The sequence below is a fragment of the Convolutriloba macropyga genome, chromosome 9 (genome assembly GCF_964194025.1).
Source record: "Convolutriloba macropyga chromosome 9, txConMacr16.3, whole genome shotgun sequence".
Taxonomy (NCBI): Eukaryota; Metazoa; Xenacoelomorpha; order Acoela; family Convolutidae; genus Convolutriloba; species Convolutriloba macropyga.
Genome location: NC_134476.1, coordinates 50,585,191 through 50,601,999, shown reverse-complemented (window position 1 = coordinate 50,601,999; position 16,809 = coordinate 50,585,191). Strand labels below are relative to the sequence as shown.

General features: G+C 35.8%; 1 protein-coding gene across 2 annotated transcripts in view; it reads right to left on the bottom strand.

The window, feature by feature from the left end:
* Positions 1 to 1,431: 1,431 nt before the first annotated feature.
* The window catches only part of LOC142345434 (uncharacterized), an 83,256-nt gene continuing 67,878 nt past the window's right edge, over positions 1,432 to 16,809 (bottom strand). For both annotated transcript variants that reach the window (XM_075397482.1, XM_075397483.1), the window contains exon 6: positions 1,432 to 2,403. In XM_075397482.1, coding sequence (XP_075253597.1) covers positions 1,899 to 2,403 — 505 coding nt within the window. In that variant the 3' untranslated portion in view covers positions 1,432 to 1,898. The remainder of the gene's footprint in view (positions 2,404 to 16,809) is intronic.

Genomic DNA, 16,809 nt, shown 5'->3' with positions numbered 1-16,809 from the left:
GATTGTGCCGATGATCCTGTTATCGTAACCTCATAGATCGGTTCAAGTGGTAGCTGCACTGTTTCGGGTTTTGGTTCCAACAAAGTGTCTATTGTAATAGTTTCCTTCGCAAGAAGAGCTAACTTGGCCTGCATCTGCCACTTTTCCCATTTCAGGGGCGGGTCTAAATGGCTCAATGCCAAGTGGGGTCCGCTTCTGAGCTGCTGATTTCGCCATGTCGTACGCATGTGAGATTGTGTACTTGTTCTTGAGTCGCGAGTTGCGTTTATGTTCTATGTCCTACTTGCGCGGCGAGTGCGCTTTACACAATTTCTAAATGAATCCGCTTAGCGAATCGCGTAATGATTATTCGTTTACTTTACTCGATTTGTAAAGACAGTTAATGAAGAATAAGTTAAATTGAGCAACTGTACGCGAAGTGCAAAACTAAGAGAATGAAGATTAAGGCAACTGGTATTCCAGAAGTCATAACAAACGTGAACAATAATTTCCCGCTATGGGAGATGGGAACAACAGACTAGCATGTGAAATAACATTGACTTATACACATGCCCCTCAGGAATAAGTACACTAAATAAATTAAGTACAACGTATGATAAATTTACTGCACTGATTTAATTTATGATGTATGACATGAGGAACAGGATGAAGTTTTCATCAAAAACATACTGAGATGGACGGGGTATAATATTTCTGAATTTAATTGTGTCGAACGGTCTCGCTGCAACGAGGAAGTCAGATATTGTTTTTGGACTCTAGCTCCGAATACATTTTATCACATTAAACAAGGATTGGGGTTATGGTTGTTTGAAGAATGCGAAAACCATGCTGTTGGTGGCATAGTTGGTTCTGAATTCCTTGAAGTTTTTATTCATTAGTCTTTGAACTATGCCGTAAGACAAGGACGTAAGCATCGTAATAGATCGGGAATTTTTGATATCAAGTTTAATACCACTTTTAGGTCTGACACGCACTATCTTCCATATATGCGGGAACTGGTATTTACTAACTGAACAAGAGAAAATGTGTAAAATATGGTTTATGAGAATTGGTGCAGACGTTTTGAAGAAAACAGGTGACATTTCGCCAACGGAATACGAACCCAAAATTGTTTTTGTTGATTTTTCCCAGAAAAAGCTATAAAATCTAAACATTTAATTTCTTAGAAGATTTTGGTACCACTAGTACCGATTCGTCCCAAATGAAAATGGATGCAAAGTTACTGTTGACAATTTCACATATTTTCTGAAATCCCTGGACTTGTTTTCCCTCTTTGTTAAATTTTTACACCACTCAATAAATGTTTCGATTCAATAATTTTTTCAGTTCTATGCACGAGTGTAAAATCAACGGCAGTGCCTTGCAAAGCCCAAACCAAACAATTTTGTTTTTGAGAACCGTCAGAGTCTTAGCCTTTGAAAAGAGAACAAGTATTCTAACTAATTAAATTATTATAATTAATCTCAAACTGCAAAATTTTGGAGCAATTTTTTCTGTATCTCGTGTCTGACAATATATCTATGTATCCCTCAATATATCAGAACACTTTACAAGATTTTACAAATTTGCCCTTCCAATCAATGCTTTCAAAGATAGCATCGACGACAAAAGTAATTAAGTAACATTTAGAACCAGAGCACTGCTATCAATATTATTTTTTACATTACAAATAAGATTGGATCTGCATTTTTCCACACCAAGATTATTCAATAGATCCATTACATTAAATAAATGTCACCAATTTGCAATAAATCTTGCTTCACTCGAGCTGCGAGGATTTCGCCGCAGCTTTTGTGAACCATAGCTCTATCTATCCGTAACTTATAAATATCACTTCTTCAATCTGTATGTAAACAATAACGTCCTCTCAAAAATTTAGCAATTTAGCTTACAAATAGTTAACATGTCACTTTTACTTCTAATATTGCCAAGATTATAACCAAAATAGGCATGCTTTTAATATAATTTGCATTTAGTTTAGCCCCTCGTACGTGGTATTTAACAGGTTGATTCTTTAACTTTTCAAGGGCATCTTGCCCACCAGCCTCATCCTCATCGACGAAGTCCCCTTCACCCTCTCCTCCCCCGCTGCCTCCATTTCCACCCTCCACTTTGAAGTCGATGTCTTCCGTACAGGGTGCCTTGCAGTCCTCGGGCCCAACCGCATGCGCAGCTACACTGAAGGAATCATCTTTCATGGTATCGCAAATTTCGCTTTGCTTCTTTTTGGCTCCTTTATTTATGACCAGGACACATTTTTTACCCGCCTTGCAGCTCTGTTTGAAATCATAGCTGGACTTTCCGGGGTAGGGCTGACTGAATGAAGCGTAAACATCCAGATTCAACACTTTTGCTGTTATTTCAATGCGGGTAACGTTGTCGCTGGACTTGGCTCCGAAGAATCTAAGAAAAATATTCACTTTTTGTATAAATTGGAATTTATTTAAATGAGTTTTAATGAATCCGTTTTAGCATTGAGTTCTATATTCTGTTTGCAGGTTTATGACTATAATGATCCATTACAGCTTAAATCCTCTGCCGAAAATATTTTAGTTTTATGCCTATTTTCATCTGTTTCTATCCTACGCTTGCAAGTAAGAGATGCTGGTTTGAGTCCAGCACTCGTTTATTTCCAGAGCAAGTGCTTAAAATGCGCTGAAATTTTAACTCAGTGGCGTTTGCTATTTCTGAAATAGTTCCATCCTTAGTCCATTTTTCTGATAATACCACATTTATATTTATAATAATTTTCAACTGTGATTCACTATTGCTAAAACCTTGTTTTAGGCAAGCCACTAGAGTTTGTCTCACGTCATTTTGAACAAACAATACGGGTTGATATCCGGAAAATAGCCACCACTGATTCCTGATTCCCATTGACCGATAGGCATCGAAAGAACAGAAAAAAATTGCTGTTGTACAAAAATATTTTTAAAAGTGCGAGCTACTTCGGTTTGATTTTTTAGCAAGCGATACTTCTATTTCTTGACAAGGTACAGAGATTGGTATCCACACCATTTCAAATTTGACCTCTTAACTATCACTAACTAAAAAAATGTTGAAAAACGGTGCATCTAAAACTGCGCTTGCATGGTTTTTTTATCGATAATAATTCTGTTCCTTTTAACCGATTTGATGAGGAAAAAAAATTCTATCAGAATGAGTGCAACTAATCTAGACAAGTAAAAAAAATCACACAAAAAACTCTCACCTAAAATAAATAGAAACCAATTTTTCTATGACGAAGTAAAGAAACATAGCATGACAAATCTTGAAGTACAATACTACGAGTTGAATGAAAAACTGAGGGAAAACGACGAGATGAACAGATCAATTGAATGATATGAGCGAAACAAATGAACGATATGAGCAATTTCTTGTTGGCTCACTGAACAGCCAATGTAACATGAGAATTTGAAGCCCAAGCAACAAGAATCCGCAAGAACAACAAGGAGGGTAAAATTTAACAATTCAATAGTCTTTTATGAAAAAGTGTCAAAGTTTTAAGTATCATTGACAACTAAAAAAACACAAACGAATTTGGCATTTATTCATTAAATAATTGGTGACAATTGTGTCTTTTTAGCTTAAAACCAAAACCAAGCAGACATCAAAACGAACAATGACTACAGGAAAAACTCATGTATTCTTTTTTAACTTTTCAAAAGAAAATGAAGCAAAACTAATTTTTTTTTCAAAACTGGAATGCTTGAACTGATTCATTTTGAAAGTATTTAAAGAAGACAAAAATGGTTTGTGATTATTGAGTTTAAGCAGCAAAAATTGGAAGAACAATACCTTCAAAACTCAACAACGATTTTTAAGTTGCGCTGAAGTCCTACAAATACAACAGCTACGAATTAAAACTAGTGTTTATATTCGTTTATGACCATTAAAAAAGTTCTATTAATAACAAAATTACGTAACAGGAGAACAAGAATAAAAAAACGGGCAAAACTGAAAATTTCAGTTACGTTTTTTGAGAAAAGAAACATTGTTGAAGTAATAACCAAAAGCTGGAATCAAAAAGGGCGAAAATTTAAAGCCATTATATGCCACTAAAGTTAGACATCATTTCGAACCAATTTTACGCTCATAACAATTCGCTTTAAAATTTCCTTTACTACCTGTTACTAGCAAGAGTAAAATCGCTACTCATATTTGGGGTTTTAATGACATAAAGAAGCTATAAAAAGACAAGAACATATCTTAAAAAACGCAGTGGCTTAAAAGTTCAAATTTTTTGTATTGTAATTAATAAAGCAGATATGTCCTCACAAAAAAACAGATGCAGGACCCATCGGACAGTCTAAAGAAACAAAAAAACACGAACTGTTTTTCAACAACAGTACAAAGACAGTCTTAATGTCATTACAAGTTTATTGGACCAACAAACAAGAAAGGAAGAAAACTAGAAATCGAATTGACATTTATCTTTTTTTTAACACAAGGTCATGAAAACAAGTGACCATAAGTTAAAACCCTTGTGCATACTTTATTGCTTATAAAAGCAAAAGGTCTTTTTTCAAGTACACTAAGAGGAATAAACACCAAAATCAAAACGCGAGAGACATATATTTTTAATTCACTTCGAGTGTTGGGAACCGAACTGTTTTATGCAGAAAAAACTATTGGCTGCAAAGGGAAAACGTGAAGTAGACCATACTAAATGGCAATTGAACGGCGGTGAAATCCGTTATTATTGAGGCTAAATGAAAAATACAACAAATAGAAAAACAAATGGGTCGAAAAAGATAAACTCTCAAGACAGTTCCAAAATTTTAGTGAGAAATAGCTGTTTGCCATACGATTTAAATAGGGTCAGTTTTTTGTATAATAATACTGAAGGCATTTGTCAGTAATGACGGAAAAGAACGAGAAGATAAATAGCACAAGAAAGGAAGCAAGAATCAAAAACTCTTTGAAAGCAAAAAATGAACTCATTATTAAATTTTACATAAATTAATTAAACTCTGAATTCGTTTAATAAATTCAATTGTGGTTTAGTTAAACGGCCATCGAGCATTTAATTGTTGAGAATAACAAAGACATCAACAATATTTCACCTGAACTGATTGTGTTCAAGCCAATACAAGCCAGTTGAATGAAAAACTGGGGAAAACAACGGGATGAGCAGATCAATTGATTGATATGAGCGAAACCAATGAACGATATGAGCGATCTCTTGTTGGCTCACTGAACAGTCAATGTAACATGAAAATTTGAAACCCAAGCAACAAGAAACCGCAAAAACAGCAAGGAGGGTAAAATTTAACAATTCAAAGGCTTTTTATGAGAAAAAGTGTCGAAGTTGTAAGTATCATCGACTACTAAAAGAAACACTTGAACGAATTCGGCATTGGTTGATTAAAAAATTGATAACAAGATTGTTGATAACAAATTGATAACAACTTAACATCAAAACTAACAAGACATCAAAACGAACAATTTCTACAGGAAAATCTCATACGTTCCTTTCAATTTTTGAAAAGAAAATGAAGCAAAACAAATGAAATTCTTCAACAACTGGAATGCTTGAAAGATTTAAAGGAAAACCAAAACGGTTTGTGATTATTGAGTTTAAGCAACGACAATTGGAAGAACAATACCTGCAGAACTCAACAATGATGTTCTAAGTAGCCTTGAAGTCCTAGAAACCCAACAGCCACGAATTGGAACTAGTAAATAAACTGATTTTCAACAACAGTACACAAATAGTCGTGAAGTCATAGCATGATTGTTGTACCAACAAACAAGAGAAAGGAAAAAAATTGGAAATCGCGTAGATATTTATCGCTCTCTTACCATAAGGTCATTAAAACAGGTGACCATAAGATAGAACCCTTGTGCATACCTTTTTGCTTATAAAAGCAAAAGGTCTTTTTTCATGTACACTAAGAGGAAGAAAGACCAAAATCAAAATACGAGAGAATTGTTTTTTTTAAAATCACTTCAAATGTTGGGAATCGAACTGTTTTATGCAGAAAAAACTATTGGCTGCAAAACAAAAACGTGAAGTAGGCCATACTAAATTGCAATGGAACGCCGATGAAATCCGTTATTATTGAGGCTAATTAAAAAAAGACAAAAAGAAATGCAAATGAGACCAAAAAACTTAACTTAAAAGACAGTTCCAAACTTTAAATGAGAAATAGTTATCTGCTAAACAATTTAAACAGGTTCACTTTTTTTTAAAAAAAATTACCGTTTGGACCTGTCAGTAAGGACAGTAGTAACGTATACACCACGGAAGATCGGGGGGGGGGGTTGTCATCCCATGTAAGAGATAGGGTTGTCCTGAGGACAACCTTACCTTTTGCATTGGGAAGGACAACCCAACCCTTTACATGCGCTATGACAACCCAACCCTTTACATGCGCTATGACAACCCAACCTTTTGCATGGGATAGGACAACCCAACCTTTTACATGCAGGGACAACATAACTTTTACATGTAACAGCCGAATTATTATCCAAACATTTTACCCTTTTATTGAGGGAGACTTGACTGAAAGGGATTAAGGGGATTGGGTTACTGTCTAGAAACTACCATTTCTGAAAAAGTGCGCGATGACAACAATTGCTACGGTGGATTTGGATAGGATTCATGAGATATACAAGAAAGTGAAAAAAGAATATTCGCAATACTGTGAAAGATTTTTGTATTTTTTAGCAACTTGCTTGTATTTGGATCCTGACCTCGATTTGGAAATTGCATTGAAATTGAGACCGTATGGCGGATTGATTGGGATTGACAATTCTTCATTAGACGTTTATTTCAAAAATTTTAAAATTTTAAGACTACATGCAATCCTTCACGACGCTTGTGGTTTTGTGTATGAGTACAGTGAAAAGGGACCCGGTTATTCATACGTTTTACCCTGTCCAGTCACAAATGAATATGTGGGTCATGTGACTGGTATTACTTTTTGTTTTTACTTAAAGACTTCAAAAACCGTTATTCAATCGATTGGAATGTTGACTGCAAGAGTGGTTGTTCTTGACTTTGAAGGCTTTCGAAGCAAAAAATCTGATTTTATTGTAAAAGAGCTAGCCATAACTTGTAAAAACTACACGGATACAATTTCATTCTCGCCTCCGCACTCATTCAAATCTCTTGCTTTGAGTGAACAAAAATCTTATCAGTGGGTTTCAAAATATCTTCATGGTTTGGATTGGGAGAAGGGAGAATACGCATATTGCTATTTAAAACAAATTCTTCAAACTGTAGTGCTTCGATTTCCTCTATCAGATTTTTATGCGAAGGGTGTAGAGAAAACTGATACGTTGCAAAAACTGCTTCGGAGGAAAGTTACCAACCTTGAGGATTTGTTATGCCCCAAAATTGAACATTTGAGTTTCTATCGGGAGACCCCAATTTGTGACTTGCATTCAACTACTTGCCCAAAACGACAGAAAACACACATTGTGCGAGGAAGAAGGCTCAATTGTTCTACTACTGGCTGATTCATGAACAACCGTCGATCGGAAAAGACAGCCCCGTCTGTACTCCAAGTGAATTTGTCTTCAAATTTGATCGTTTACAGTTGCTTAACGGCTGAAAATCAATTGAGTGTTACATTAGTCAAGGAGGAAAAAATTGACAGTCGGGGACAAACTGTTTTGAGGAAACAGCAAGTTGTTTGCACTGGAGCCGAAATAGAATCATTTAAAAAATATCTTTCACTTTTAGAATATTTTCAACTGTATCATGTCTATGAAAAAGAAAATGCAAAGAATGAATCTAACCCCTTTACCTATGCCCAAGCGGTCAGTTCCAGTGCAAGTGCCTCTGAACGATGAAAATCTACCTAAGGAAATTAAGCAGCTTGTGGAACAAGGTTGTGTGGATTCAGTTACGTACTACGGGATGGAGTATGGCATGAAAGCAAGCTACACAGTTGCTTACAAAAAAGAGGACAAAGACTCTCATTATACAACTTATGAATTTTTTATAGTAGACTAACAATATTCATGTTGATTTTTAAATTTAATTATTTTGTTTGAATTCATTTTTGAAAAAACGTTTTCTCCATGAGTTCAACTGCGGATCAGTTAGATTCGGGAGGTGGCATAACCGATTTGGTTTTTGATGAGAATCAACAGGAAAGGAGATCTTGGAGATTTTGCAATTCAAGAGTACCACTATCAGAAGTGGTTTATTTCACTCAAATTTTCATTATAGTTTTTCTTATTGCAGTATCTCATCAAGTTGGTATTTTTTCAATTGGATTGTGAGGAGTCAACATTTTGGTTTTCGCTCCTCTCTTGCACAGTCGGCTACGCACTTCCAAACCCAAAGCTATGAATAAAATTATTTCAACGAGCGATCGACTCTTTATGGCAGTGTCTGGTCCATCTTGCTGTGGAAAAACTGAGCTGATTTTCAAAATGTTACTTCAAAACACTTTTTCACCAAAATTTCAATCCATTTTTTATTTCTATCAGCATGAACAACCAAAATTTGAGTCCTTAGAGAGAAAATTGAATATACAGTTTAAAAAATTTACAAATTTTGAAATTATCTCAGAGTTAGAAGACTGTCTTCTTGTTTTTGATGATTCATGCGAAGAAATTTTTAACGATCAAGAGTTTTCAAAACTTGCGACTGCAGGTCGTCACAAAAATATAAGTGTTATTTACGTTAAGCACAATTTATTCCAACAAAGCAAGTGGTCGAGAACAATCGACTTGAATACAATACACATTATTTTATTCAAATCACCACGTGACGTTCAACAAATTGGTTTAATTGGTCGACAGTTCAACAACACACAATTTCTTAAAGAAAGCTACGAGCTAGCTACCAAACTGCCTTTTGGTCATTTATTAATTGATTTATACCCAAAGACGTCGGACGTTTTGCGATATTGCTCAAACATTGTGCCTCCAGGACCATCAATTTTCTGCTTACCGTCTGCGAAAGCTGTAATAACAAATCTAACAAATGAAACAGAGAGAACTATGTATGCTGCGGCAAATGCTTCAGTCAAGCGACATCAACTTAAAAAAACTGATAAAGACAGCTTCTAAAAACTTTATTCGATTTCTCTGCGAGTGTTTTCTCAACGTAGTCAACGGTAATGTTGAAATTAATAAAAAACTAATCGAAAATCACGAAAAATCATTTCGAAAAATATTATCCAAACAAACAGGTTTGAGGGAAAAGAAAAGAATTCTTGGCAGAGAATCAGAACTGTTAAAAGCCGTTGGTCTTTCCTGTTATTTCTACTTGATGAAATCATAATGCATACAGAAGAGTTCATTTTAATTCCAAAACGAATGTTTATAACAAAGCAACCCCAAAAGAGCGAAATTATTGAAAACCCACAATATAAAAACAAAGCTATTCAGTTATCACTTATGCAACGAAACAAGCTAAGAGAAGATATAGGAAAAACGGACAGAGTGATCCAATTAGATCCAACAAATATTGAACGAGATGTGGATAAAGCAGATAGAGTGGTCCAAACAGATCCAACAATTTTTAACGAGGAAGAAAAAATGGAGGCTTCTAGTGATGATAGTGAAATGGATCCAATTGTTACAAAAAAGCCTACAGTTGAATCATTTGAGTCGATTATGAAAAACGTTAAATTAAAAGAAGCTCACAAAGTCAAACGCGCAGAAATAGTACTTGATTTTATTCTCCAATCAAACCAAATCACTATTGGGGAAGAGAGCCAACTAATTTACATTGACAATAAACCCACGGATGTACAAGTTTCATCTTTTTTGTATGATTTACAACAACCAACTAAGAAAATTGATCAAGAGGCATATTCAAGAATCTTGTTAGTTCTTCGACTTGAGCCTGATCTCGTCTCAAACACTTACGCCAAGCAAATATTGGAAAGCTATGAGAGCGAACAAGAATTTTTCCCAACGCAACAAAGTCCGCAAACAGGACGCGGTACTTCAAAACGAACCACAACAGAAAAAGAGAAAACAAACGAAACGACAAAGCAAAAAAAGGCCAATCAGAAAAAGTGGTCTCGTTTCGTCTTCTGAGAGAAAAACATTAGAACAACTGTACTCGAGAGGTCCTGCATCGTTTGGAAGCTCAAAGCGATTACAAAAACACAGCAAAATGTCATTAGCAAAAGTCAAGTCTTATTTAGATACTAAGCCGTCCTTCACAAAATACCGCTCGATTAGAATGCAATTTCCCAGACTAAAAGTGATTGTGAAAGATATCAATGAAATTTGGTCATTGGATTTAGCATATGTTGACAACCTTGCAAAATACAATCGCGATGTAAAGTACCTTTTGGTAGCAGTTGATTGTCTGTCACGGTACCTTAGAGTAAAACCAATGAAGACAAAATATGCAACAGAAGCAGCTAATGCATTCAAAAAAATGATCAAACATAAACAACCCGAGAAAGTATGGGTTGATGATGGAACAGAATTTCTCGGAGCTTTCAAAAGACTATGCAACTCACGAGCAATTCATTTGTATAGCACTTTTAGTGGAAAAAAGTCTGTTTTTGCCGAACGGAATATTCGTTCACTGAAAAATATCATTCATAGGTACCTTGAAGAAAAATGGACATATTCGTACATTGACAAATTAGAAGACTTTGTGAAAACAATAAATTCACGTGTTAATCGGATAACTAAGCTTGCACCAAACAAAGTTACAAAAAAAGACGTACCACGGCTTGTGTCCTTGAGCGCTGAAACAACTGTTTTTCAAAAACCTCGTTTCTTTGTTGGAGATTTTGTCAGAATTGTCAAAAAAGACAAAGCTTTCAGAAAGGGCTACGAACAATCGTTTACTGACGAAGTTTTTGAGATAACAGATATTCCGACATTATTTCCGCCATCATATTCCCTCATTGATGCAAACAAAGAACAAATAGAAGGAAAATTTTATCAATCAGAATTGCAGCTTGTTCGTGTAAAGGAAAATGAGTAGAAATCGTTTTGACGATGAGTTCACTGTGCATGTTATTTCATCCGCTTCTATGCAAATATTTGGGTCAAACACTCTGGCCTCTTTTCGCAATTTTTTCAATGATGAAATTCAACTCTCTGGTGACTGGAGGGTGGCTCTTAGTGAAATAATTTTTCCGACAAAAATTGAGCACGTCGTGAATGGAGATTTAATTGCATACAGTCTTAAGGGATACGAAGACTCGCAAAAAATTTCGTCTGATGCTAGTGTCATTTCTCGGCCTTACAATGGAGAAAAACTGTCCTTCATGACTGGTAATTTTGACAATATTAATCAACTTCTGGGTACTATCAAGCGAACAGTTGGATTACCCAATTTTTCGTTTCGAGAAATCAAGAGTACTGGAAAATACGAAATAATTTTTGGTAAATATGAAGGAATCACTTTTCCTAGTGAGGAAATACCTAGCATTGTGGGCTTTACCGGAATTCCAGATGGACGCGGTGTACATATTGGTTACAAAATGGATTCAGTTACATCAAATAGATTAATGAAGAGTGATGAGACAAAAGCATACTTTGGAGAATTTCCTGCTGATCTTTGCGCGGGAAAACCTAATATTCATTTACAAAAACATTATTGAGTATCAGTATGTGGGTGACGCAAAAACTCCGTTATTGCGTGTCATTGATTCAAAACAACGTCTGAAAAACGGTAGCGTGTGCGAACTTGAACCAACACATCGAATTGTTTTTTCAAAATTAGACTATAAAAAACTGTTATCAAACACTATACAATCAATTTCAATTGAGCTTCGCACTGAAACAGGACAATTGGTTCCTTTTTCGGGAACAGGTAAAGGTATTTTAACTTTACAATTCAAGAAGTTTTCTGACTAGTATGGATTCCTATTATGCTAATCAGGTAACATCATTGCCGCACTTCTCCGGACACTATAGACAAAGGGGAAGTGGGTTTGGGGCTTTAGCAGCGGGAATTGGACGCGTTGCTTTACCATTGGCTCGACGTTTTATTTTACCGGCTGCAAAACGTATCGGGAGAGAGCTTTTAAAACAGGGTGTTCCCGAAATTGTAGATGTAGTCTCAAAGAAAAAGTCACCAAAACAAGCCTTGAAAAACACAGTCTCAAACACTATCAAAAAACAAAAAAAAACAGGTGGACGAGCGCGACAACAACGACCAAGGAAACAAATTGGAAGCCGTTCAAGCAAGTTAACAAAACAGCGTAAAACCTCGTTCATTTCAAAGTCAAGAGCTCCAAAAAGAAGTCGATCAGATTTTTTTGCAAAGGCGAAAGATGATCGCTAATTTATTACCATCCGAGGCAACTCACAGTTCCCTAGATCTGTTCGAGAAACCGTCCCTCTTAGTAACATTTGATGGCAGTTTTTGTCAAAAACTGGGCCCGGTGAATAGCCCCAATGGTCCAATGTTGGAATTTGAAGTTGCTGGCGATAGAAACAACTTTATTGATTTACAAAAAATATTCCTCAAAGTCAAATGTAAAATTGTTCAGTCGTCCGAAGCAAATTTAAAATATGACGGTACAGCTGCTGCAGATGTGACTAAAACTGACGCTCCCTACTTTTGCAATAATGTGCTGCATTCACTGTTCTCTGACTGCACAGTGTCAGCCAACGGACTAAAAATATCGAATGCAAATGGAAATTATGCTCACAAAAGTTTTATTGAGACTGAGTTTTCACACAACAAAGACACAAAAAACACTTGGTTAGCTTGTCAAGGTTACTCGTATGAGGAAAATCCGGGAGCCTTATCAACTACTAAAGTAAATAGAAGAAAAGCTTTAGTCAGACAGTCAAATGAATGCACGTTTTACGGAAAGGTTGCAGTCGACTTTTTCACATGTGACAGGCATCTAATGAGTGGTGTAACTCTTCGGATTGCTTTTCGAAGATCAATTGATGACTTTGTTATTATGTCAGATGATGCCGCTAAGCATTATAAAGTGAAAATTGTCGAGGCAAATTTGTATGCGCGCAAGATGACTTTGAACGATGACGTCATGTCGGCCATTGAAAAAACCTTGCTTTCCAGCCCGGCTTCCTATCCGTACCTTGAAACCCTAACAAAAACATTTTTGGCTTCTAATGGTCTGCACAGTTGGAAACAAGAAGACATATTTGCCAGGGAACCAATCCGAAGACTAGCTTTATGTCTGAACACAAACGAAGCTTTTCTCGGTAACAACAGACAGAATCCATTTCATTTCCGAAAATTTGATTTGGAACAGATTTATATCTATCGAAATGGAATGCCAGTCGCTGATAGTCCAATATCAACAAATGATGACAAACGGCTTTACTTCAATACAATATCAGACTTAGCCTATATTGACAATGGTCATGGCATAAGTTTGACGGACTACCCGAACCATTTTATTATGGTTTTTGACTTGACCAGTACTCAACAAGCTTCTCACGATTTTATTCATCCCGAGCTAACAAATTGCTCAATTTCGATCGAGCTGAAATTTTCGGCTGCCTTGCCCAACAATATTGAAATATTCATTGTTGGCGAAAAAGCTAGCACAATTTTTGTGGATTCTGCGCGCCGGGTTTCAAAAAATCGCATTTTAACCAACTAATGGATGAAGATGACATCAATGACCTAATTCAAAAATGTAGAAAACTGAAATACAAATTTTGTGGTGTATTCGCTGCAAACAACTTTCCCCAAAAATTCCCCAGAAACAGTTTTCTCATCGTAAATGCTTCGCCCTCGAACAACCCTGGTACACACTGGCTTCTTCTATGTAATCGAAACAAAAAAATTAATTTTGCGGACCCCTTGGGACAATCGATTATTGCCTATAGAGACTTATATCGCAGACTCTCTGACACTAATGCACAAGTATGTCAATTTCTCGAACATCAACCAATTCAGAGTCAAAACTCAGAACTGTGTGGACTTTTTTGTATTTATATTGCGCATATTATATTTAGTAAAAGACAAATTGTAAAAATTAATGATGTTCAATTGCTTCGCTTTGCACTTCATGTGATGTTTTAATATCTGTTGAATAAAAAAATTTTTTTTTTCAAAATTTTATTTTTTCTTCAAATACAAGACGAACAAATAGTAACTCAGAATCAATATCTAATTTTCCATAACCACTCACAAATATTTCCATAACTTTACAAAACGCACCAGAATGAGGACCACTTAAAATGTTTTCAACTCGTTTTAAAGTTTCTGTACAAATTTGATCAGTTTGAGTTTTTTCATGGCCGGTTTCCGCTGAGATGGTATTGTGGATTGTTTTCTGTGTGATTCCTGTAGTTTTTGTGGCCGTCGTTTTTGTCGTCGTCAACATCTTTGCTGTGTTTGAAATTGGAAGACGCTTGTGAACCGTTGCTGGGTCAATTTTTTCTCCTGTTTTTTCATTGAAGTCAACGGCTAACTTCAACTTTGTAAATACTTCTCCATTCGTTTCCAGTTTTGAAGAATTTGAAAATAGGTGTTTGAAAGTTGTGAAAAGACAGGGGACAGCAAAAGATTTGTTTTGCTTTGTACAGCCAATATCAGTTGAACTATCAATCAAAAGGTGAAAATGGTTAGTTGCTATTTGGCAAAACTCAGACTCAAAGTGAGGACAAACTGCATAATTATTCAAACTCGTAATGTCTGTTGGCTTTTGATCAACAATTTTGAATCTAAATTGTTTCTGAAATTGTTTGAAATAACTTGGAGAACGTTCATACATTGCTTCCACCATCCTTGCTCTCGAGCTTAGGCCTTTTATTTGGTGGCGGTTTTGTTGAACAGTCTTTTGATGATTTTTCTTCTGATTCAAGTATCTTCTCTGCCGTATTGACCAAACTCCCAAATTCTTGCAGAGTTAACGAAATTCTCTGTTCAAACTCGTATTCTTCTGCTGCTTTTTTAAACAGTTTCAGAAACACATACGTTCCTGTCTTTTCATAAGTTTTCAGCGTTGCCCTTATTAAACGCTTATCAGTTTTGGAAATATCAAAATAACAATCTCCAAATTCTGTATCTTTAGTGGAAGTGAAAGGCATAGTGTGCAACTTGTTTTTATCACTTTCAGGTACTCTAATGTGTAAAGATTCAAACTAATGGCGGCGGCAAGTTGGGATTAAACCAGTGTAGTCATTTTGTCTCATTAAATCCAGCTGACATGTCGTACTTGATTCTGTCTCTTGCATTCACATTGGATTGCATAATTAATTTCAGATGAGACCTTAGATAAAGTTTCCCTACTGAAATGGTTGGTGGTACCACAAAAACTGAAACAGATGTGACCCTAGGTGTGACGACCACAGGTTGAATTTAGCGTGAACGTGAAGAAAATTCAAAACAGATGTTAACCTAGATAAGAATTGAAACCAATATAATTCAACTGGTTATAACGTTATATCACATGAAAATTAAAAACAGATGTGACCCTAGGTGTGACGACCACAGGTTGAATTTAGCGTGAACGAGCAGAAAATTCAAAACAGATGTTAACCTAGATAAGAATTGAAACAAATATAATTCAACTGGTTTTAACGTTATAACACATGAAAATTAAAAACAAATGTGACCCTAGGTGTGACGTGAATAAAACGTTGAATTTAGTGGGAACGTACAGTATTAGTAATTCAAAACAGTTGTTAACCTAGATAAGAAATGCAATTCAAAGTTAACTTGGTTTCTACGTTATATTAATTAGAAATTAAAAACAAATGTGATCCTAGATAAGCGGTGTGTTAAAAACGTATTTGCACCATAAAATTATTGCGTTCATTTCCTTTGGTTCTTCTTGCTAAACAGTCAATCTCTACTTGAAACCTTTTGGTTCCTCTTGCTAAACAATTTCACTCTCTACTTGAAACTAGTGTTATATTTTGATCGTTATAATGTCTGTAAAAATTCTTTCTGAATCTGCAATTTCCCGAGAACGAACTCTTGTTTATCAGACATTGTACGAAAACTTTCACGTCTTGATTCAACAGAAAAAAATTGGCGATGTTTGGACAGTATACCAGCATTGTCTAATTCCAAAACTCTTTATCAATGCAATTGCAGCTCTACCTAACAAAACCGAGCCTTCTGAGAGCAGCATTATTACTTCGGGTGGGTTATTGCCTCCCAAAACTACGCCTGCTTTCGAAAATCACGATGTTGATACTATGACAGACGAAGTGCGGAGGATATTCTATCGCTACGATTGTGAGTGTGTTCCACTTTGTGAAAATCAACTCGGAGTTTATCGAACATGCGACGAAATAGCAGATATGTGGGGACTCAAGTCTGCGCCCGATTCTCCCACCAGTCTCACAAGTGTGCCAGTGACGCCTGCAGTGGACCCTAGTCCTACAGTTACACCGACTCCTAGCCCATCCCTGTTTGCGGAAATCAGTAAAAGTTATCAAGAAAAGGTTTGCAACGGAAATCAAGATTTCGACTTGAACATTTTATCCGGGACAAGCTTTCATACCCCACAGCAATCGAATTCAGCCCTATTTGAAACGCCGGAAAGCGGTGAGACACCGCAAGTTTGTGCTGCTCCTAAAAAACGAAGACCAGAAAGCAACCTGATGGATATATTTGATATTTAAAACTAAAACTATAAATATATGCGTGCTTTAGATTGCTCAATAGTTGTGTATATGACATTCATTCAATTGTGTATCTGACATTTATTATATTGTGTTGATTGCCTTTGTACAATTTTTGATATAGACTTAATTCACAATAAAGATCTTCAACCTTTTCATAAGGAATTGAACAAGTTCAAACATGTCCCAAAAGAACACTGCACTTTGAGGAAATTGTATTTGGTTGAGCAAGGTCATTAAAAAAATAGATTTCTACCGTTCTTTAGTTATTAGACTTGTCTATTTAATGTTTTAAGGTTT